This window comes from Salvelinus sp. IW2-2015, linkage group LG4q.1:29 (genome assembly GCF_002910315.2).
Source record: "Salvelinus sp. IW2-2015 linkage group LG4q.1:29, ASM291031v2, whole genome shotgun sequence".
In the NCBI taxonomy this organism is placed as follows: domain Eukaryota; kingdom Metazoa; phylum Chordata; class Actinopteri; order Salmoniformes; family Salmonidae; genus Salvelinus; species Salvelinus sp. IW2-2015.
This window is the reverse complement of record NC_036842.1, coordinates 15,774,701-15,798,568: the sequence shown is the minus strand read 5'-3', so window position 1 is coordinate 15,798,568 and position 23,868 is coordinate 15,774,701. Positions and strand designations below refer to the sequence as shown.

General features: G+C 44.1%; 1 protein-coding gene across 1 annotated transcript in view; it reads right to left on the bottom strand.

The window, feature by feature from the left end:
• Positions 1-315: 315 nt before the first annotated feature.
• The window catches only part of LOC111961546 (leucine-rich repeat transmembrane neuronal protein 4-like), a 64,253-nt gene continuing 40,700 nt past the window's right edge, over positions 316-23,868 (bottom strand). The window contains exon 3 of the mRNA XM_023983904.2: positions 316-3,192. Within this exon, the coding sequence (XP_023839672.1) occupies positions 3,127-3,192 (66 nt within the window). The 3' untranslated portion in view covers positions 316-3,126. The remainder of the gene's footprint in view (positions 3,193-23,868) is intronic.

The following is a 23,868-nucleotide window of genomic DNA, read 5'->3' as shown; positions in this document are numbered from 1 at the left end:
GTCAATGCTCCAAAATTAATTAAGCTAATGGTGATGTGACAGGAGAGATGTGTGTGGAATAGAATGGACTCTATCAAGCATAAACACAGACCAAACTTACAAATAAGCATACTGTGCGGCAGTCAAGTCATTTGTACTCTCAGTAACACTCATGTCTTGTGAAGAGTGCTGATGTCTTGGTCTTTTGGTAGTTAGCAGGTGCGTCGAGTTCATCGTACAACTTCATACATCTTTAATAACTGCGTATGGACATACACAGGCAGATGCACACAGACACACAGGCTACTAACAAGCTCATCCAAAGACTACTCACACTTTCTCTAGTTGGTGTGCTCATGCTCACGTTTCCTTCAGTTTTATTATTTAATGTACACCCTGAAAATCCATATGCTGGAGAACAGCTCCGTAACAAATGTATATGGTTTCCATTACAGTATGGTAGAAAAAAAGGATCAATGACATTTCCATTTTATCAATTTATATTGCTCACCATTGACTCAGACATCATTTTCATTATAAAACAGAACAGTTTTCAGTGAACAAATAGTACAGTTAATTATAAAATGTTCTGGGGGAGAAAGCAGAAATATACAGTACAAAATAGTTATCTTTTCAGTGTATAAATCCATTAATACTCTTTTGACGAGGAAAACACCTCCAAGCTCAACCCCATTTTGAACACATACGAAGAACAAAACAGGTGAAACTAATGACTCCCCCATCCCTCGCAATCTCTCTGTACACACAAGCACACACACTCAAATGTAATACATCCTTTGAACACTAGAACTGCCAAAGGGCAACGCCCACTGCCGTTTGATTTTGTAATTAAAATAAAGCAACATCCTGCTTCATCGCTGACTTTCCCTTAATATTTGTATTTTACATTGCTCAGCTGTCAGAATGTTTTAACTGTCCTTTGTAAAAAATAATCTGATAATGGATTCTATTACTTACTACTAATCTAATTGATAAAATGTATTTCAAATACATGTTGAAGTAGTTTTTATGTTGGTATTTACAGGTATTTAGGTTGATAACAACACAGTAGATGAATCTCAATGGGTCACCGTTCTCTAGCGGGTACACTTAAAAAAAAGGGTTCCAGCTGTCCCCTTAGGAAAACCCTTTTTGTCCTGGTAGAACTCTTTTGAGTTCCATGTGGAAATGGTTTTACATGGAACCCAAAAGGGTTCTACCTGGAACCAAAAAGGGTTCTTCAAAGGGTTCTCCTATGGGGACAGTCGAACAACCGTTTTAGGTTCTAGATAGCACCTTTTTTTTTTTTATAGTGTACTTGTATGCTGAGAAGCTCAGCGGTTCTAGTGTTAAATGGGATTTGACATATCCTTTTAAAGGAGATTTTGATGTTGTCACATGTATTCAGCGTTACTCATAAGTTGTTAGAAGTGGCATGAACTGTATTTGTGGCACACGCACATAATACTGTATCTTGCTCAAACACACTATCAAGAAATGCAAACAAACTCATGCATGAAGACACACTACAGATACACACACATACACCCACCCACACAGACACGCACGTTGATTTGGCAGAAGAGCACTGTAGTACTATAAGAACAGGAGAGAGTTGAGGCTTCGTCCATCTTCAAAGATTACAGAGGAATCCAAGGAATCCTCTCTGGAACGTTCATCATTCCAATGAATGAACGCACGCACGCACACACACAAAAGAGCTGATTGGATATAGAACATCCATCCCTCTAGTGCTCTGACCCTATGGCAATAGTCTCATATCAGTGAGTATTATCCCAGAGGGAACTCTGCTTTGAAATGGTTTCCTTGTGAAATCCTCTGGTCCTCTCTTAATGTGACAGAACAACCACAGATAGAGTCCTCCCCAGTCCCCACGAGACAGAGGGCTGGATTCAATCTGTATTGCTGAAGCGTTACAGATTGCACAATGAAAATGTAAAGGTAATTTACGATTGAGCCGACATATGCAGCGTTTACCGTGAATGAACTCTACACTAACGTGGGAACATTGCCTTTAAATTTCAATCACGCTGACTGAATAGAGCCCAGACACACAAAACACCCACCCCTAAAGGCTTTTGTTGTCGGAGAGAGACGGTACATTTTTTTGTTCTTGAAATAGACATATACTACAGTTGAGAAGTTTGAGACTCAGTTTGACTTTTTATTTTATTTCCTGTCCTGATTATGGGCCAAGGTGTGTAATTAGAGTTGTCTGTGTGTCTGGGAATAGATTGAGTCCTCCACCAGGTGTGATTGGCAAGAGGATCAGTTGTTCTCCAGAGTAGATCGTCAGATGTTTTAGAAAACTCCCTCCAGCTCCCCAGGCGACTAGATGAACAATGACAGCTTAACTCAAATATTACTCAACAGACAGGTGCACACTGTAAACTTGTAAAGCAAACAAAATAATCATAAATACTTCTAAGCCGCAAATCAGAAGATAGCTTATTTTGAAGCCATCTTGACGGATTAGAAATTATGAATATTTTTTGAAACCACAGCTGCAAATAATGGGTTGTTCAACAGCAAAGAAAAATCATGGAAATGGCTGGGCTGAAACTTCACTGTGAAATGTCTGGGCGGTCACAGCCCTGTCCACTTGTCACCTTCATTAGATGTAATGTTCCTTAAGCTCCACAGCCCATTTCCACGTCGCCAGCCTCCAGCAGAGTGACAGGGTTCCACTTCCCATTGTGTCACACGCCAAGTCCCATGTTTCCATGGCAACGGTCAGAGAGGTGCTGCAGACGCGAAGTGTTTCAACCCCCCTCAATCTGGACTAGCACAATTGGCTAATCAAAGGGTTAAAGTGGCCGGTGCGTTAACAGCAACCTAGGTCATAGCTGGATGAACACTGTCCTAGGGCAGAACCAGTCAGAAAGAGTATAGAGACCTTGTAAAAGAAAAGAAAACATAAATATTCAGCGTGATAGAAATCATGAAAGTCATTCTTGCTCCTACATTAGATTGTGAATGGGCTCGTGGAGGTATACTTTGAAGTGTGTTTGTAGACGTTTAGAGAGTGCCACTGTAGGATCAGAACAGACAGTAATGGAGAAGCTGTAGTGTTGTAGGGCCTGATTCCTCTGCAAGTTAGCAATGGGCTGGTTAAACATACATCTTCTAGTGAATGGTTGGTACGTCTCCAAGCCAAGCTCCAGGTAATGGTCGGGGACACGTGTATTCACTCTGAGGGGAAAATAAAGATGACAAAGTTAAAACAAGCGGTGAGTGTGGTACATTGGTGGTGGTTACAACAAAGTAATTACAGTTCCTGGTTAATCTGATCATGGCACAATGGAGCCATGACAATGCAAGCAAAGCAAATTAGGGTAAGCAATTAAGCAGACAATGAAATGCCACCGCTTTGACGGTTTAGAAGTTTGAAATGGAGTGGCTTCGCCTAATGACAGAGACAGAGCGAAGAGACTCCACAAAATTAAAATACTGACTCGTCATCCATGTTCATTTTCAAAAGTGTTAATTAAAGTTTTGCCAATTAAATCAAATTGTTCCATTGTGTTCAATTGACCTTGCTTACATTAACACTTTATCTTAAACAAATTAAAACATCCTGTCTGAATACTAATGGTAATGTGTATTGTGCGCAACGATCGTTATCTCAATTACCCTCTAGTTGGACAAAGGCCTTAATCTAAAAAATCTCTGTGGTGCAGACCTATTAGGCTACATTATGCTTCCCCCTTTGAAAGACCTCAGTAATTACATGACAAATCGGGGCTGGCAGTTTTCCTCTCTGCAGATATGGGAATGCATTAACCGATGTTGCTCCTCCACAGCACTTGGGTTAAAAGTCCATTAACCTGGTAAAAAATAAAAAACGTTTTTGTTCTTGGAATGGTTTGAATGCCAATGAAAGTCCCCAAGCTCCACTCCAGCTTGTTAGAATCTTCACACTTCAACTCCAGAGTCACAAGCTGTGAATGAATCTTAAACCCGAATAACGACAGGAGGAGACTCAGTCTCTGCCTTACCAAGGTTGCCTCTTTGCATTAACCTTTTAAAAAGCCTATTTTGGGGCTTGGCTCTAGGTAAATCCAATCTTAATAACGTAGATTTTGCCATCCTAAGCTATTTCTGGAGTTCTCAGAATCCGCCGGGAATTATAAATGTGAGGCTTTCTGCTGCCACAGCTTAGATAACTATGTGTCAGAGACAGATGCCCTCTTCCTCTGACGTACTGTAAAGCTACATATACAGTAGGATGCCCTGAGAATCATTTGGATTCAGCCTGCTATAAAACATGCAGACACAACTCACTCATCTCTCTCTAAACATTATCTGATTGAAATTGTTGCGTCTACACATGTAAATAAAATATGTCTCTTATCTGCTCACATTGTCCATATTTGTGACCAGATTCCCTGTATGCAAATTAATCTAACATGCTTTATATATGACACACCCACTGGGCACACGCTGGTTGAATCAACGATGTTTCCACGCCATTTCAATGAAATTACGTTGAACCAATGTGGAATAGACATTGAATTTATGTCTGTGCCAGTGGGAAGCTGTATAAATCGATAAAAAACACCACACTTTTATAGTCAATAGTTTTATACTCTCATAATTTCAGCCTACTTTTTTTATCCAACATTTTAAGAATGGGCTTAATAGGCTACAGTCCCTATAGACGGGTGGGCTGATAATGTCACGAAAATGATGTGTGTGCATCAATGTTGCCCCAAACCACACGTTGTCATGATTCTGAACAGTCAGATAGCTAGCAACAATGACAAGAAGCTGCCATGTGGGGAATGGTAGGTGGCTCATTATCATTGTATCTTGTTATTGATACCATGTCTTGTTTTGAGGTGTTTTGACTGATTTCATGTCAATGCTAATATGGCAAAAAAAATGCTAGCTAGCTAAACAACAAATGTAACAATGTATTTGAGAGACAATGAGTCTGACAATGAGTGTTCAGTGAAACTCTCTGATCGCTAAAAAAGACACCAAACAAACGAGCTGAGTATCTGGATGTGTGTACAAAGTACAATTAATGCACAGTATACTTAAAGAGGACACTTAGGTCCTAAAACAGAAACGGGTTAAGTTACAGAGTAGGCTACAAATGCGAATGGGATTTTTTTATTTTTACCGTCATCCAACTCGGAATTCTAAGTCGGACACTCGGGCATCTGTATAGATCGATGAAAATCAGAAATCTCAGACTTCCAACCTCAATGTGTTCAAAACAACTGGGAGTCATGATTTTAAGTCATGATTTTACCTTGTATTTTTCCAAGTTCCCGGTTGTTTTGAACGCGGCAAGAGCTATGACTTTCCGACCTGAAGATCACTGACGTCATGATTTGATCTCGTTTTTTCCCCCGAGTTCCCAGTTGTCTTGAAAGCACCCATGACCATCAGATTCAGTTACCATCAGTCCAGTAAAATAAAAAAGCATTTTGATTTATGCTCAGCTGTGCCTCGCAAGTGCTACAACAACTGATCTATTTTGTTATCAAAGCTCGAGTTTTGAAATGTAATATAGTCTGAGAAGAACAATGTTTGCAGGCCAGGCATAAATGCCATAAATGTATTAGGCCTACTGCATAAACCTCAATCCTACATAACTGTTTTTATTAGGTTCATGTAAAAAACAACATCTGAGCTGTAAATCTCGGCTTGCCTTTTGACTGCGAAAGTGATCTTGACAGTTTGGTGACCACTGCATTAACCTATAGCAAGACGCGTGGTCAAATTATTAAAATGCATGGATAAAAGAGACAATTGGTATGAAGTGCAAAGGAGGTCACATGTTTAGCAAATACTATGGCCTTAAGTAGCCTTAAGAGTCCTTCATGTTGTAGCCTACATTATATTTGACAGTAGCCTCCACTTATGCTTACAGAAAGCTATGCGCCTTTACGCATCAGTTTGGACATCTTCTGCACTGTTTTAATAGTTGGAAAATGCAACAGAATATAATCAAATTGAAAAGGATTGCATTATAATAGCACTGTATTATTTTCATATCTGATACAGTAACAGAATAATACTATTCACCTCCCACCCACTGTTAATTCTGGCTATATCTACAGGTGGAAAATTAGGCCTACATACTACACCTAGCCATACACGTCATGCATTGCACCCTTATGCTGTGACTCCATCATAGTCTGTCCCATGCATCCCCAATACATTTGTAGTTCAGTTGAAATTCTGATATTACAGTCCTTGGCCTTGGTCTTTCTGTACAATGTTTTCAAATGTTTGATTTTGCGCTGGGATTGGATGTGGGAACAGGAGAACCAGTTCTCTCTCTCATCCGGAACAATATTTTTTCATAAATATCTTTATTTCTATCTGCCAATTTTAGCTGTACGTGGTATTGGACTGTGGATTCCGAACACAGTGCCAGTATAGACACTGGTTTCTAATGAAGACCATGATCTTAATTCAACTGGCTGGTGTTATTTTTTTGTTGCCAAATGTATATGCTTTCGTTGTCTGGATTTGATTACTTAAAAAATATATACACTGCTCAAAAAAATAAAGGGAACACTAAAATAACACATCCTAGATCTGAATGAATGAAATATTCTTATTAAATACTTTTTTCTTTACATAGTTGAATGTGCTGACAACAAAATCACACAAAAATTACCAATGGAAATCAAATTTATCAACCCATGGAGGTCTGGATTTGGAGTCACACTCAAAATTAAAGTGGAAAACCACACTACAGGCTGATCCAACTTTGATGTAATGTCCTTAAAACAAGTCAAAATGAGGCTCAGTKGTGTGTGTGGCCTCCACGTGCCTGTATGACCTCCCTACAACGCCTGGGCATGCTCCTGATGAGGTGGCGGATGGTCTCCTGAGGGATTCCTCCAGACTGGACTAAAGCATCCGCCACATCTGGACAGTCTGTGGTGGATGGAGCGAGACATGATGTCCCAGATGTGCTCAATTGGATTCAGGTCTGGGGAACGGGCGGGCCAGTCCATAGCATCAATGCCTTCCTCTTGCAGGAACTGCTGACACACTCCAGCCACATGAGGTCTAGCATTGTCTTGCATTAGGAGGAACCCAGGGCCAACCGCACCAGCATATGGTCTCACAAGGGGTCTGACGATCTCATCTCGGTACCTAATGGCAGTCAGGCTACCTCTGGCGAGCACAAAGAAATGCACCCCCAACCATGACTGACCCACCGCCAAACCGGTCATGCTGGAGGATGTTGCAGGCAGCAGAACGTTCTCCATCTGCGTCTCCAGACTCTGTCACGTCTGTCACATGTGCTCAGTGTGAACCTGCTTTCATCTGTGAAGAGCACAGGGCGCCAGTGGCGAATTTGCCAATCTTGGTGTTCTCTGGCAAATGCCAAACGTCCTGCACGGTGTTGGGCTGAAAGCACAACCCCCACCTGTGGACGTCGGGCCCTCATACCACCCTCAGGAGTCTGTTTCTGACCGTTTGAGCGACACATGCACATTTGTGGCCTGCTGGAGGTCATTTTGCAGGGCTCTGGCAGTGCTCCTCCTGCTCCTCCTTGCACAAAGGCGGAGGTAGCGGTCCTGCTGCTGGTTGTTGCCCTCCTACGGCCTCCTCCACGTCTCCTGATGTACTGGCCTGTCTCCTGGTAGCGCCTCCATGCTCTGGACACTACGCTGACAGACACAGCAAACCTTCTTGCCACAGCTCGCATTGATGTGCCATCCTGGATGAGCTGCACTACCTGAGCCACTTGTGTGGGTTGTAGACTCCGTCTCATGCTCCACTAGAGTGAAAGCACCGCCAGCATTCAAAAGTGACCAAAACATCAGCCAGGAAGCATAGGAACTGAGAAGTGGTCTGTGGTCCCCACCTGCAGAACCACTCCTTTATTGGGGGTCTTGCTAATTGCCTATAATTTCCATCTGTTGTCTTTTCCATTTGCACAACAGCATGTGAAATTGATTGTCAATCAGTGTTTGCTTCCTAAGTGGACAGTTTGATTTCACAGAAGTGTGATTGACTTGGAGTTACATTGTGTTGTTTAAGTGTTCCCTTTATTTTTTTGAGCAGTGTATATTTTCAACCTTTATTTAACCAGGTAGGCTAGTTGAGAAGAAGTTCTCAATTACAACTGCGACCTGGCCAAGATAAAGCAAAGCAGTGCGACACAAACAACAACACAGAGTTACACATGGAATAAAAAAACATACAGTCAATAACACAATAGAGAAAAAGTCTATATACAGTGTGTGCAAATGAGATAGATAGGCAATAAATAGGCCGTAGTGGCGAAATAATAACAATTTAGCAATTAACACAGTGGAGTGATAGATGTGGAAAAGATGAATGTGCAAGTAGAGATACTGGGGTGCAAAGGAGCAAAAATAAATAAATAATAAATAACAGTATGGGGATGAGGTAGTTGGATGGATATTAACAGATGGACTATGTACAGGTGCAGTGATCTGTGAGCTGCACTGACAGCTGGTGCTTAAAGTTAGTGAGGGAAGATATGGGTCTCCAGCTTCAATGATTTTTGCAATTCATTCCAGTCAGTAGCAGCAGAGAACTGGAAGGAAAGCGCTGCCAAATTACTTTGGGGGTGATCAGTGAAATATACCTGCTGGAGCGCGTGCTACGGGTGGGTGCAGCTATGGTGACCAGTGAGCAAAGACTTATAGATGACCTGGAGCCAGTGGGTTTGGCGACGAATGTGAAGCGAGGGCCAGCCAACGAGAGCATACAGGTCGCAGCGGTGGGTAGTATATGGGGCTTTGGTGACAAAACGGATGGCACGGTGATAGACTGCATGCAATTTTGCTGAGTAGAGTGTTGGAGGCTATTTTGAAAATGACATCGCCGAAGTCAAGGATCAGCAGGATAGTCAGTTTTACGAGGGTATGTTTGGCAGCATGAGTGAAGGATGCTTTGTTGCGAAATAGGAAGCTGATACTAGATTTAACTTGGATTGGAGATGCTTAATGTGAGTCTGGAAGGAGAGTCTACAGTCTAACCAGACACCTAGGTATCTGTAGTTGTCCACATATTCTAAGTCAGAACCGTCCAGAGTAGTGATGCTGGACGGGCGGGTAGGTGCGGGCAGCGATCGTTTGAAGAGCATGCATTTAGTTTTACTTGTATTTAAGAGTAGTTGGAGGCCACAGAAGGAGAGTTGTATGGCATTAAAGCTTGTCTGGAGGTTAGTTAATACAGTGTCCAAAGAAGGGCCAGAAGTATACAGAACAGTGTCCTCTGCGTAGAGGTGGATAAGAGAATACCCAGCAGCAAGAGCGACATTATTGATGTATACAGAGAAAAGAGTCGGCCCGAGAACTGAACCCTGTGGCACCCTCATAGAGACTGCCAGGGGTCCAGACAACAGGCCCTCCGATTTGACACACTGAACTCTGTCAAGAAGTAGTTGGTGAACCAGCGAGGCAGTCATTTGAGAAACCAAGGCTGTTGAGTCTGTCGATAAGAATGTGGTGATTGACAGAGTCGAAAGCCTTGGCTGGTCGATGAATACAGCTGCACAGTATTTTCTCTTAACCATAACCGATGGCGGTTATGAATATCGTTTAGGACCTTGAGCGTGGCTGAGGTGCACCATGACCAGCTCAGAAACAGACTGCATAGCGGGGAAGGTACGGTGGGATTCGAAATGGTCGGTGATCTGTTTGTTAACTTGGCTTTCGAAGAACTTAGAAAGGCAGGGTAGGATAGATATAGGTCTGTAGCAGTTTGGGTCTAGAGTGTCTCTCCCTTTGAAAAGGGGGATGACCGCGGCAGCTTTCCAATCTTTGGGGATCTCAGACGATACGAAAGAGAGATTAAACAGGCTAGTAATAGGGGTTGCAACAATTTCGGCTGATAATTTTAGAAGTTACACTTCAAGGACATCCGTACAAAATGTGTCTTTGAGTACCTCCGAAGGTGGTCAGAAAGATAAATCACAATCAGATCACAATGCGTCTTTTGATTGTCTACACATCGAAAAATGTGGGCACAACCAAATGTGTGATAAGATCAGAAACCGACGCGATGTTAGAACCAGGTAATAATGGGGCTTCGGAGTCTCTCAGTTGGGGGAGCTAATTGGACACTGAGTTCATCTTCGAGCTTCATGCAAGTGCAACTTTAACACAGCCAGACACACACACACACACACACACACAACACACACACACACACACACACACACACACAACACACACACACACACACACACACACACAACACACACACACCACACACACACAAAACACACACACACACACACCTTGACTACAGTCATTCACAGAGAAAACCTTTACCTCCGGACACTATAACAAATGAATACATTGAAGCAAAAATTTTAAATACCCTTTCTACTAGTGAATGCACACAGGCTCAGGTAATGTAAGACCCCTGGATACTACCTGCACTTGCTTAGCAGACAAGAATTGAACACAGGCACTGTATTGAGTTGCACATAAATCTCTCTATTGTTTCACTCTATCCCTACTTTTCCAAAGAGTAAATTACATTTTTTATTTTTTGAGTAAAAACTAAAATTATTTTGCTGACCCCTGGTCTAGAGATTCCTCTCTCCAAAAGGTGAACACCTATACTGGCATCTCAAACAAAGTACTGTACAGAGATTCTTCTCTCCTTTTCTGGAAAAAACGGAGAGAGGACGTCTGACCCCTCTTTCCTCCTCTCCGTCAGTTTGCGATGTGCTTGTAATTAGCCTGTTATAGTGTGCACTAATTAGGATGATATAAACATGAGGTAATTAGTTTGCTCTTTGTCAGGGGAGCGGGAGCTAACACAGACATATGCCAGCCGCTCTCTCTGGGAGCACAGGCTCCTCTCTCACCATCCACTCAGGGCTCCAATTAGCCCAAAAGTCTCCCCACCAATTTATTGTATTTCTTTTATAGAAGCTTTCACTCCCCTCCTATATGCCATTATGGGAAGAAGCAGCAAGCAGATGCAATTAGAGATGCTCCGGTGTTCGAAAAAAAGGGAAATCACTGGAATTCTCTGTCTTTTTCTTGAGCTAAATTATGCTTCAGTGACCTGTGCATGCACCGTGGAGCGGGTTAGTGTGGCTGTGGAGGAACACGGCCCACGCAAGGTCTTTGTAGGGCATGTGATTAACAAGGTCGGCTAGGACTGGGGAGGAGGTGAAAGTGAAGAAGCACACTGGGGACTGTGTGATTCACACCCGCCAACAAATGAGATAATGATGGACGTGTAGCAGCTCTAGTCTTCTCACCGGAAAAGGACAAAAGAGAGAGAGATGAAATGAGAGCAAAGCTGAGGTTCTCTCTCAAATCAAATCTCTCTCTCTCCTCTCCCCCCTCCGTCCGTCCGTCCGTCCGTCTGTCTGTCGAGCGTAGGCACATTGTTAATGTTGCATCTTACTGGTGATATATTAATATACAGTACAACTCTGACGTTGGAGCTATTACAAACCTCATGAAATAGATATTTTTTTAACTCTCTCTCTGTGTTTACACCTTTCAAATGAGCATTTTGTAAATATCAAATATATAAAGGATTTTGACATAACTGTGTTGACTTTGTATGTCTTCACATGCCAATAGCTAGACAAGTTAGTTCCCAGCCACATAAACACAGTAAATATCCTGCTGTATCATCCTTAGTAAACATTTCACAGAATGTTTGTGACATTCATGAAGACGTGTTGTGTATGACGGAGAACATTGTTCTGGCTGCAATGTTTTATGTTAGCTGATTACTAACTTCCAAATAAACAGTGTGATCAACACAAGGCGAAAACAGAGGGGCTAAAACCAATTGCTTGTCATCTGTCATGAAGCCTGCAGGGAGACGTAGGCCTGCACACTCAGTAATTTGACTGCAATCTGCTTGCATTTTGGGGGAAAAATCTTAACAAAAATCTCAATCTACCAGAACATGTAGAGTAGAACTATACATTTACATTTCAGTTATTGCTGTTCAAATTGTCATACATTGACTAATGTATTGTACAACACTACCAGAAATGAACGAATCTTGTCATGAAAGTGAGAGGGTAGATAGATCTAAAAACAAAGCTAGGTGGAGTAGCAATCATCTGGAAGTATACTGTAGGCAAGTTTGATGTCTACTGGAACACATGTGATCAGGGTCATTCTCACGGAGGTCTCTACCTACCAGGAAACTGTGCTATTACAGGACAATGCTATAACATGAGAACAGTTTCTCTCTCTGAACATAGACTGTATACTTATTATCGTATTTTGAAAGTATACAATTTGCCCCCATCCTTTCCCCCCTTCTTTAAGAAGAAAATAATAAAAGCACATATTAACGGTAGTGCTGAAAGCATGAATGCATGAATATATAAATCTTGACAGCAACAGTAATATTTTGCCCGGGGACACGTATCATGACTCAAACTGCAATGCAAACTTCAACGTGACAGGGTGCACAAATCTCCAGGAGCCTAACAAAAGGCAGGCAGGCAGGCAGGCAGCCAGCCAACACATCTGCCTGTATAGGAGGTAGCTATGGACTGCTGCAGTGACTAAGTATGTTATAGAATAGTGATTAAGATTTTGGGGGGCTGGATAACGATGGTGTATGTACATGCAATGCAGAGCAGAAAAAAGACACAAGCCATGCTTGAGGAATGGTGTTGGCTCAAGGATCTCTCAGAGGAAATGTGTCGCAATGACTTGTAGAGAGGATCCAACCAAGGATGTCTGCGTATGTGTGTGTGTTGTGATTTATGAATATGATTTATGCTAGTGATGGACGACCACATTAGGAGCGGCAGCTTCCTTCCAACACAATCTCACTCTATCCCTCTCTCTCTCTCACACAAACATCATCAACAATCCAACAAACTCTCGAATTCAACGAACCCAGGATATTAAAATAATATTACAATGATGTTAAAATGTTTCCCATATGTATCTATTTATTCATGGTTTATAATACTCTCTAAACAGGGATAAGCTCTCCACCTCAAATATCTAACAAAGAAATGTGCCTTCTTTAGATTTAATTCAGTTGTTAAGTTAAGAGAAAGGCTATCTCCACTCACCATTATTCTTTAAGAGGCATCATTAATATGTACACAAAGAAGGATCATATTGTAATTACCGTATTCTAATACAAGTAGAAAAATTAGGAAAATAAGTAGACATTTTATTTTTCCCTGTTTTTCAACCGGGCAGAAGAGAACACAGGATTGTGTGTTATATTCTTACGGTCACGGTGACTGCAGTCTAACACTGGCACCGAGTGAACGCATATCTCGACAAATGTCTCCGTTCCCCTCTGAAAACCACCCTTTAATAATTCAAACATTTGCTGAGAAAGAGAGCCAGAGTCTTTGTGAATTAAAATTAATGTGACAAGAGAAAAGAGGCAAATATGTTCTCAAAAAACTTTAAGGGCAAAATAAATTGTCCCCGTTTTCTTTTCCAAGCAGGAGATAGTGTGGAAGCCTGCTGGTGCATTTGATCTTGTTAAGTTCGACAGTCTTTCGTGATCTCTATTCAGGAGGAGGGGACACAAAGGTGACACAGGGCATTGTTCATTCCATTGATCTAACATTGAAACTGCCTCCACTTAAGCAACCTTAGGAATGGTACAGTCAAAGCATGTGATGTACAGTTTAGAGTGCAAGGTCTCAACAGTGCAGCCTTGGGACTTACAATTAAAGAACCAGACTAAGGAACACTCATGAGTCATGGAGTAGTTTGAATATGTCAAGAGGCCAACATGTGACTACTCAGACAATAGTCTGAAAGGAAATTTGGTATGTGAATAGACTTTACTTCGACTGCAAAATCATGTTATAGAAACTGGCAAATGGTATGTGACATAACTCTATTCAGCAAGTCAAATGGAAACAATTGTATGTGTTTGTCTGATGAAAGTCCACTGTGGTTCCCAGTGTTAACTGGTCAGGTTCACTGTCCTGTAGACCAGGTGTGCCTAGATACCGATCCATATCTCCCCTTTCACCCTTCAGTAGAGGGTAGTGATGGGCATTCTGAGTACTTCTCGGTGAGAAGGATCTTCTGGCTCCAATCACCTACAGTACAAGAGCCATTCACTTTCAGTAGGCCACTCAGTATAAGTCAACAACCAATCATATTCACCTGAAGAAAACTGAAATCATGCCCAACGGGCCAATGGATGCTAAGCCTGCCCTAGGAAGCCTCGCCTTCCTGGCTATAATACCGGGGCTCGCATTCATTTCCTAAATTCTTCGCTTTTCAGCTTGCCTGAAGGAAGAACGTATCACGCAATTAACAAACTTTTCAAGCACATGAAGACAACGAGATTGGGCTCTGACTTAGGTGTCTGTTAGTGGGGAGAGAGTACTTGTCCCCCTAGATGTGGTGAGTTTTGGGTCTTGGTATTAGTTTTTGTGTTTGCTAAAAGCGAACTACTTTATGCTCTGCTTGTGTAGCTAATGCTTCCTTGCTTGAGTAAGATGGCCAGTGGTAAGAGTAAGTTTAAAATGTCTAACCAGCCAAATTTGAGCCTCCGACTGTGCCCTAGGGCATGCGGTTTCAAAATTAAACTTAAAGATACACACGAGTGCTGTCCTGTTTGTCTGGGGTGGAATCACACTCAGAAAGCTATGGCTCTGACCAGTTTGTGTGACAATTGTCTCCGGCTTGGCTCAACTTAAATTGGGTGTCAGGCTGCTGGCGAAGGGTCTTCTGGTGAAGCGACCTCGGGAATGGTGTTGTCTGAGGCGAGAGCAGCAGTGGTGGTCAGAGTTGATAGTGGTGTCATCCCAGTGAGACTCATTCCGGTTTCTCTGGCAGTGTTCAGAGTACAGATTCTGGGGATGATGTAGTATCCCTGGTTGGTTCTGGAGGGTTTTCAGAGTGTCAATCAGATTACATCAGTCCCGGGCAGCCTAGGGCCGATGCTTTGGATTCCACGGGGGAGAGTGAACCATTGGTTGTTAATGTGCCTTTGATGGATCCGTGTCCTTAGGAAACTACGCAGTAATTCGTTTTTTTTTCATGTATTATTTCTTACATTGTTAGCCCAGAAAATCTTAAGTATTATTACATACAGCCGGGAATAACTATTGGATACAAGAGCGATGTCAACTTACCAGCATTACAACCAGGAATACAACTTTCCCAAAGCGGATCCTTTGTTCGGACCTCCATCCTGGACATTGCATCTAATCCCAGAGGCCGACCCAAAACAACGTTGTCGCTGGAGGAGAGGAGAGGCCTCCTGGTCAGACTTAAGAGGACGCTGCCCATTCAAACAGTGCATGCCAAGCAAACCGTCTAAATATGGAATAAAGATATGGGCAGCATGTGATGCCAGGACAAGTTATGCCTGGAACATGCAGGTTTACACCGGGAAACCTGCTGACGGTTTTCCCATAAAGGAACCAGGGGAAGCGGGTGGTTCTGGAAATGACTGCAGGTCTCCAGGGGCACAACATAACATGTGACAATTTCTTCACCTCATATGCTCTTAGTCAGGAGCTGCTCCCCAAAAAATTACCATGGTGGGGATGGTTAGAAGGAACAATCCTGAGTTGGCTCCTGCCTTACTCACTACCAAGGACAGGGATCGTTTTCCCTCTAAATTTGACTTCACTGATACACACTCTCTTGTGTCCTACTGCCCGAAGAAAAAGAAGAATGTGCTCCTGATGACAACTCTGCACAGGGGTGCCGCTGTGAGTACCAGGGAGGACAAGAAGCCCAACGCTGTGCTGGATTACAACAGGAACAAAGAGGGAGTACCAGGGAGGACGCTGTGAGTTACCAGGGAGGACAAGAAGCCCAACTGTCCTGGATACAACAGGAACAAAGAGGGAGTACCAGGGAGGACGCTGTGAGTACCAGGGAGGACAAGAAGCCCAACGCTGTGCTGGATTACAACAGGAACAAGAGGGAGTACCAGGGAGGACGCTGTGAGTACCAGGGAGGACAAGAAGCCCAACGCTGTGCTGGATTACAACAGGAACAAAGAGGGAGTACCAGGGAGGACGCTGTGAGTACCAGGAGGACAGAAGCCCAACGCTGTCGATTACAACAGGAACAAAGAGGGAGTACAGGAGACGCTGTGGAGTACCAGGGAGGACAAGAAGCCCAACGCTGTCCTGGATTACAACAGGAACAAAGAGGGAGTACCAGGGAGGACGCTGTGAGTACCAGGGAGGACAAGAAGCCCAACGCTGTCCTGGATTACAACAGGAACAAAGAGGGAGTACCAGGGAGGACGCTGTGAGTACCAGGGAGGACAAGAAGCCCAACGCTGTCCTGGATTACAACAGGAACAAAGAGGGAGTACCAGGAGGACGCTGTGAGTACCAGGGAGGACAAGAACCCCAACGCTGTCCTGGATTACAACAGGAACGAAGAGGGAGTACCAGGGAGGACGCTGTGAGTACCAGGGAGGACAAGAAGCCCAACGCTGTCCTGGATTACAACAGGAACGAAGAGGAGCTGACAACCTTGATAAGGTTTGTTACTCTTTATCTTTCAAGTCTCGTACTTTTTTTCCTATTACCAGATTGTTTTATATGCACCATAAAAATGTTGTTGTTTGGTGAAATGCACATTGAATTTGTGAACAATATGGAGTCATTTCTATTCATTTGAATATGTAAATATGTTTTAGATGTGATAAATTAAAACAACGCTTTGATGCAATTTTTCACGTTACTATGCAAGACATGAAGCATCACTTGTATGTACTCATTACTTTATTTTATGATTGTTGCAGGTTTCTGGCACATACTCTTGTAAGAGGATGACCGTACGTTGGCCCATGGTGATGTTCTTCAACATCCTAGATGTGTCAGCCTACAAGGCGTTTGTGGTGTGGATGGAAGTGAATCCAGGCTGGGAGCAGGGGTAATTCTTCAAAAGGAGACTATTCCTAGAAGAGTTGGGGAAAGCCATGGTGGCATCCCTCATTCAAAGGCGCCAACACCTTCCTCCAACACCATCCTCTGCTGGATTGGTGAGAGATATACAAGGGCCAGAAGAAAGATCTACGGCCGCCAGAGACAGACGAGACAAAAGGAAGAGGTGCAATCTGTGTGCACCAAGCGATGTCAAAACGAGCAGTATGTGCCATAAATGCAGTGCATATATTTGCAAGGCACATGCAACAACCACCACATATTGTCCAACATGTGCATGAGAACACACAAAATATAACCACCATTGATTGACAGATTGTGAACATTTTAATGTTTTTGATATTGTTAGTAATACTGTTATTGTTACTGTTGTTCTTTAATGTGTTCAGACATTAATTTTGTAATATGGTAAAGTTGTCATGTGTCGTTTTGGGCCTATGTCCTTTCTTTACTAATAAAATCATTCCGGTCAGTTTTGACCGGGAACACAACAGATATTATTTTGTGCCACTATTATTATTTTAATTTAATTTAATTGTTTCAAAACAAATGTCCTTGTTAAACTTTGAGACAAAGTAGTCTGTGATAAATAGCACAATATGTTTCATCTGAGTATTTGTTATAGTTAAAATAATCTTTTTTTTTTTTTACGAGTTCAAAAACGAGTTGTATGAGCTCAGGTCAATGAGGCCTACAGGCCATAAATAGCAAATAGAAGTTAAAAACTTGTAGGGCAGAGGCGGTTTGCCTTGGGCCAGGGAGCGACTTCAAGGTCAGTTTTTGACCATCTTCGTGCTTCTGGGCAGCGGCGGACGTCCTGGCACAGACGCTGTGCTGGGTTGAAGGAGAGCGGGGTGAAAACAGATTCCTCTGCAGCGCCATAGAAGAAGCAGACCTCGAACCCTAGCTGGAGGCTGGGGGAGGGGGGGTGTCCTCAGGGCCCTCCTACCCAAGAGTTTACTGTGGCAACAGTACTCCCAAGTTGCTCGGTCAATGGGAGCAAGTTACTGGTTGCCAAAGTCCCTGAACCTGGTGTGGGATGGATATCAGAATGACGGTACCATGAAAGCACATTGTTTCTACCCAAGGTTCCTCGTGTTCAGGGGTATCGAGAGTGCGGTATCGTCCAGGTGTGGGCATAATAAACAGTTTCTTCCGCTCATTCTGACACACAATTGTCAAGAGCGGTGGATATGAAAAGTAGTATGACAAAAAAGAAAAGTTGTCCCAGTCCTCAGGGTTTCCCTCTGCCCCTTAAGGAGATAATGTATGGGAAACTGGCAGCATGCTCCATCCAGTGGCTGGCATGCGCAGTTTCACCATGAGTGATGAGGATGGTGATGAGGACGGTGACAAGGGGGTAGGTTTCTGTGTGTCCTCCTCCTTTTCATTGCATCATTAAGTCAATGGTCCTAGAAGTCCTAGCACCTGTCTTGAGAGAGGAGATTGCCATCCTGGACTTGAGTGTTTTAAACCAGCACCTCAAGGTTTACAAAGTTCAAAATGCTCACACTTCACTGGCTATTGCAGTCGGTGTGTCCCATCGATTGGTTCATGTCCATAGATCTGAAGGATACGTATTTTCATGTAGTTGTATATCTTTCCCACAGAAAGTTTCTGAGGTTTTATTTCAAGGATGTGACCTACGAGTTTCTGGTGGTGTCGTTCGGCTCTCCCTATCACCCTCAACCTTTTTTATGTTGGTGGCGATGGCTTTGGGAATGGTGTGATGCCAGGGGATCAGAGTATTGGATAATTGGCTAGTCGTAGTGGAGTCAAGGAAACTTGTTGAGCTCCACACTGCTACACTGGTTTCCCATATTCCGTCTCTGGGGTTCATAGGGAATCACAATAAAACTTTTTGACTCTGGCTCAGCGCATTCAGTTTCTGGGTCTGCTTCTGTTCTCGGTTCTGAATCATGCGTTTTTGTCCCAACAGAGTAAGGTTGCATTCCGGCTGTCTGGCACGGTTTCCGTTGGGGCACTCTGTGCCTTTTCACTTGTGCCTGCAGTTATTAGTCTGATTGTCTCTATGATAGCTGTGGTGCCTCTGGGACTTCTGTTGGTGCGTCTATTTCAGCGCTAGGTGATTGCTACGCGTCTGGATGCATCTCATCACCGCCAGCGGTTGCTCAAGGTATCCTCGTCATACCTAAGGGCGTTGACTCCTTGGAGAGACCCATGGGCCGGGTAGTGTCCTGCAGGCTGATCACAACAGACACATCCTTACTGAGATGGGGAGAACTGTGTGTGGGCTATTCGGAAAGAGGGTTTTGATCAACAGTGCAATGGGCGATGCACAACAATTACCTAGAGATACTGTTTTGGTAGCGCTGAGGGGTTTCCTTACGATGTTAGAGGGCCAGCATGTGTTGGTAAGGTCCGACAACAGGATGGTGGTGGCGTAGATCAAATTGCAGGGGGGGGTCTCTCTATCTCCTAAACCTGGCCCGTTAGCCGCTCGTATGGAGCAGTACACATTTCCTGTCGCTCAGTGTGACGTATCTTGCCGGATCCCTCAACATGGGTGCAGATCTACTTTCCAGAAAGGGTCCCATCTCTATGGAGTGTAGACTGCACCCCTCAGAGGTTGACCAGATATGGACCAGATATGTGACCGGTTTCGCCACGTAGATCTTTACGCATTTCAAGAAAACACGCATTATCATCTTTTCTTCTCAATGAGGGATCTGGGTGCTCCATTGGGAATGGATGATTTTGTGTATCAGTGGCCTCAAACCCTATTCTATGCGTTTCCTCCGGTAGACCTGATTTAGGCCACCGTCGAGAGGGTCTGGCAGGAGGGTCTGATTCTGGTGGCACCCACTGGCTGGTTCCCGAAAATCATCCGCCTGTTAGGCGGGGACCCGTGGAGGATTCCGTGTTGTCAGGATGTATTGTCCCAGGCGCAAGGGAGTTTGTCAACCCCAACCGCAGATATGTGATCTGTGGGTTTGGCCCCTGAAAGATTGAATTTGACGGCTAGGAGTTTACCCTCGACCGTGATTACAAGAGGGTTGTATACATATAAGTGGCGCGCGTTTCAGGATTGGTTTCGGGGTAAATGAGTTTCTCCTTTTCAGACCTCTGTTGGACATTTTGATGTTCTTGCAAGAGCTTTTTGAGCAGGGCCTTTCTTTTTCCACACTGAAGGTTTATATGACAGTCATCTCGTCGTGTCATGTAGGGATTGACGGCTCTACCCCGGGGTCTCATCCTCTGATGGTGTGGTTCCCGAAAGGCGTACATCGGCTCAGATCAGTGTCTAAGCCCATGGCACCGACCTGGGACCTGGCTTTGGTCCTTGACGCTCTGTGTGAGTCTCCCAATGAACCATTCAGAGTGTCCTTTCCTACAAGACTGCCTGCTCATGGCTTTGGCCAAGAGCGTTGGGGATCAGTACACCCTTCCTATTTGGAGTGTGGGCCTGGCGACTCCAAAGTGATGTTACGTCCTAATGCAGCTTTTGCTCCCAAGGTTATGCCCATGTCTAACAGGTCACTTGCTTTTCTTTCAAGCTGTTCCCTTTCTCACCTCCTCCGTTTGCTTACGGTGAACAACAGAGGAATCATGGCCTGTGTCCGGTGCGCACTTTACGCACATATATGGATAGGACCAAGGAGACAGTGGCTCTTCCTTTAAAAGTTGCAGCACAGCTTACGGTGTGCCGCAGAATTCTATGGCACATTATTTAAGTGTCACCCATTGTTGCCAGAACGAAGCAATTTACCACAGTCTGCCACCATCTACCACAAACGGTCGCGGCATAAGCTCAAAACTTTTAAAGGAAGAACCAGGGTTTGTGACCAGCTTATTGTCTGTTTCGCTAATACAACTCGGGGTAGGGCGCTTTCGAAGCAGCATCTTCCTCATTGGATTGTGGATCTCCCTAGCATATGACAGCAAAGGAAAAGGGCTGCCTAGCGGTGTGCGTGCTTACTCCACTAGGGGTGTGGCAGCTTCTTGTGCATTGTTCAGGGGCCTAAGGATTGGTGATATGTGTGCTGCAGCGAGTTGGGGTTCCCAACATACCATTGTGAGGTTTTATTGCTTGGATGTAACTGTTCCCAGTGTGGCTCATAGTGTTGTTATGGCTGGGTCCGGGAGTGGGTGTTAGGCACTGTGCAGGTTGCGCATTTATCCGGGTTACCACAGTTCCCTGTGGGTTTAAGCCTTGGGCTGCCTTGGGGTGCAGCAGCGCATAAATTGCGCATTCATCAGGGTAACCACAGTCTCCTGTGGGTTTGAGCCCCGGGCTGCCATGATTCATTGACTCTGCTTGATGCTATGCAGCACGTATGTGCGCTTTACCAAGAAACGACAAGTGTTTTGTTGTTTTGGAGTTGCGGTTCCTTGTGTGAGTTCTGACATTTCAGGCTCACAAGGTAAGTATTGTTCTTGAAACTGTGGGGTCTATGGACTTGGGCTGCAGTGACAGCGTGTCAGTATGCATAGCCAAGTTGCAGCAGGGTCTGGTTCCCTATATGGGGCTCTCAAAGTTCAGGCCTCATGAGGCTCTGATAGTTCAGGTATCTCTGGTAAGTATTAGGCTTCTGAAACCCCTTTTTGAGGCTGGTGGAACCCTTGTGTGCTTGGGCTGCCGTGGGCCTCATAGTTTGGTACCCTCCGAGCCGGCTTGGGGCAAGATTGTTTGTCCCATAGTATGTTATACCGAGTGACCTAATGAAAGGGAATGTACAGTTATGAATATAACTACTGTTCCTTAAAGGAGGAAACGAGGTATAAAATATTTTGGCCCTGCACCATTATGGAGTTTGGGCTCGCTGAAGAGTGGTACTGAATTGAGGAAATTAATGCGATCCCCGGTATTAAAGCCAGAAAGGTGGGGCTTCCGAGGGCGGGCTCGGCATCCATTGGCCTGTTGGGCGTGATTTCAGGTGAATATAATTGGTCGTTGACTCTCCATAGTATGTTATATCTCGTTCCCCCCAGGGAACAGTAGTTATATTCATAACTGTACGTACATTTGACTCCCAAATGGCTCTTCGTTCAGTACTGCAAAATGAGAATGCTTGCAGTAACAGTATGCAAAAAATAAATAATCACATGAACATATCACAGATGCAGTTTGGTTCTTGGAGTTCACCAAAAAGATATGTCAAAAAAGAGCCGTTCGTTCGTGAACGACCCATCACAAGTAGAGGGACATACAGAGCTGTAGGACTGTCTTAAGCCTATCTCAGGAGATGGTTCCATGTTTCCTTGATCCCTCTTCTTGATATAAATAGAAACAGGAGTGCAGGAGCAGCTCATTCTTTGCTTTCAATTGCAGTTGAATCCCTGGAGGCTTTTTTCTCTCTGTCCCTCAGCCCACTTAATTGACCTCTTCTTACTTATGGACCACAGTGATACCAGGAAGTGGGGAGGGAAGGGCAGCACCAGGGGGTTGAGGTTTCTAATAAGACAAATGGCTTGACACTGAAGACCTGCGCGGGGGCACTTGGACGACACTGTAAATTTGCCTTTGTTAGTTCTAAATAATAACACACTCCCAATCACCGGCTGTGTGTGATTCAACATATTGTGTGTGTAGCCAGTGTATGTGTGTCTGCGTAGCAGTATGTAGGCTACAGCAGTGTGTGTGGGTGAACTGGAAGGTGGGTAGGTGTTACTGTTATCTGTGGACACAGTACAAAGTGTCTGCCAGAGCCGGTGGCAATATGAAACAGGAGCAGGTAGAAGATTACAGAATTCAATTTAAGGCAATGGAGGGGGTAGGTCTTTGATATGAGGTTCCACACTGCCACTGCATTTGTTTCCTTCCAGTGTCACAGCAACAGATCAGCCATAGAATCTCTCCCTTCACTGTCAGTCTCAGATCTGCTGTAAAACAGGCAGACTCTGGCTCTCCCTATTTGTCTTAGCTTCAGGACCCACAGTGCCAGCTGTAGCTATTAATAAACACTTCAGTAGGGATTGTAGTGTTGGGGGATTGGGATGAGGGAATAGTCTGCACGGGCCTGGGGTATCCTATCCTTGCAGCCATAGTTTTCACACAAGGCGTCCGGGAAACTACTGCACATTGGCACCAATTTGAGGTCATGCCTGCAGTCTAGGCAGGAACAAAATCCTGCTACTGAGACACAGTTGAGGATTTCAAGCTCAGGATATCAACAAGTAAGAACGATCAGGGGCATCATTTGTTTGCCTCACTGGGCTCAGTGCTGTTTAGTCTCGTTTCCGTCAGTCACTGCTTTTTTTATAGACAGATTTAGACTCTCCTTTAGAGAGTCAATGGGAGTGTGATGTAGTGGAGCTAGACGATGGAGAGAGTGTTCAGGGACTAGTTCATCATTCACCACTGTCACGAACCGGCTCAAAGCCCGTAACAAAAGGGAGACACGTGGAGATAAGAAGTAACAAAATATATATTTATTAAATAAAGAAACTATGTATAATATACAATGGTGTGTGTAATCAGTAATCAGTAGTGTAAGTGAATGTTTTGCATGGATGAATGTGATAATGCAGGGTGTTGAAAGATGCTAAAACAAACAACCAAAAAGCACAACCAAACGCAACAAAATCTATCAAAGTGTCTGTATGGAGAGAGTCTCCTCCATGAATGGGGAAGTGGTGTATTTATCCTGGGAGAATGGGCCCAGGTGTTTCCCATGTAGCTGACGACCCTCCCAACTCCGCCCACCGGCATCCTAATAAGGAAACAAGAGCAAAGAGAGAGAAAACGATAGACAGAGTGGGAGGGTCGTCACATTCCCCCCCATAAAACCGGGGACCAACAAGGACCCCGGAACAACATACCGGCCTCTGCGTCCCAAATAGATGAGGAGTGGTTACACGTGGTTACATGTTCACACTTCCAAACTTTTCCCAGCCAATCTCCTCCCCAGACCTCAGCAACCTTTGCGCACGGGAAGCAACATTTAAGAGGAACAAAGACTCCCTTGACCTCAGCAACCTTAGTGCATAGGAAGCAACTTTTAAGAGGAAAGAAGACTCCCCAGACCAGGAGGGAATAGACAGGAAAGACA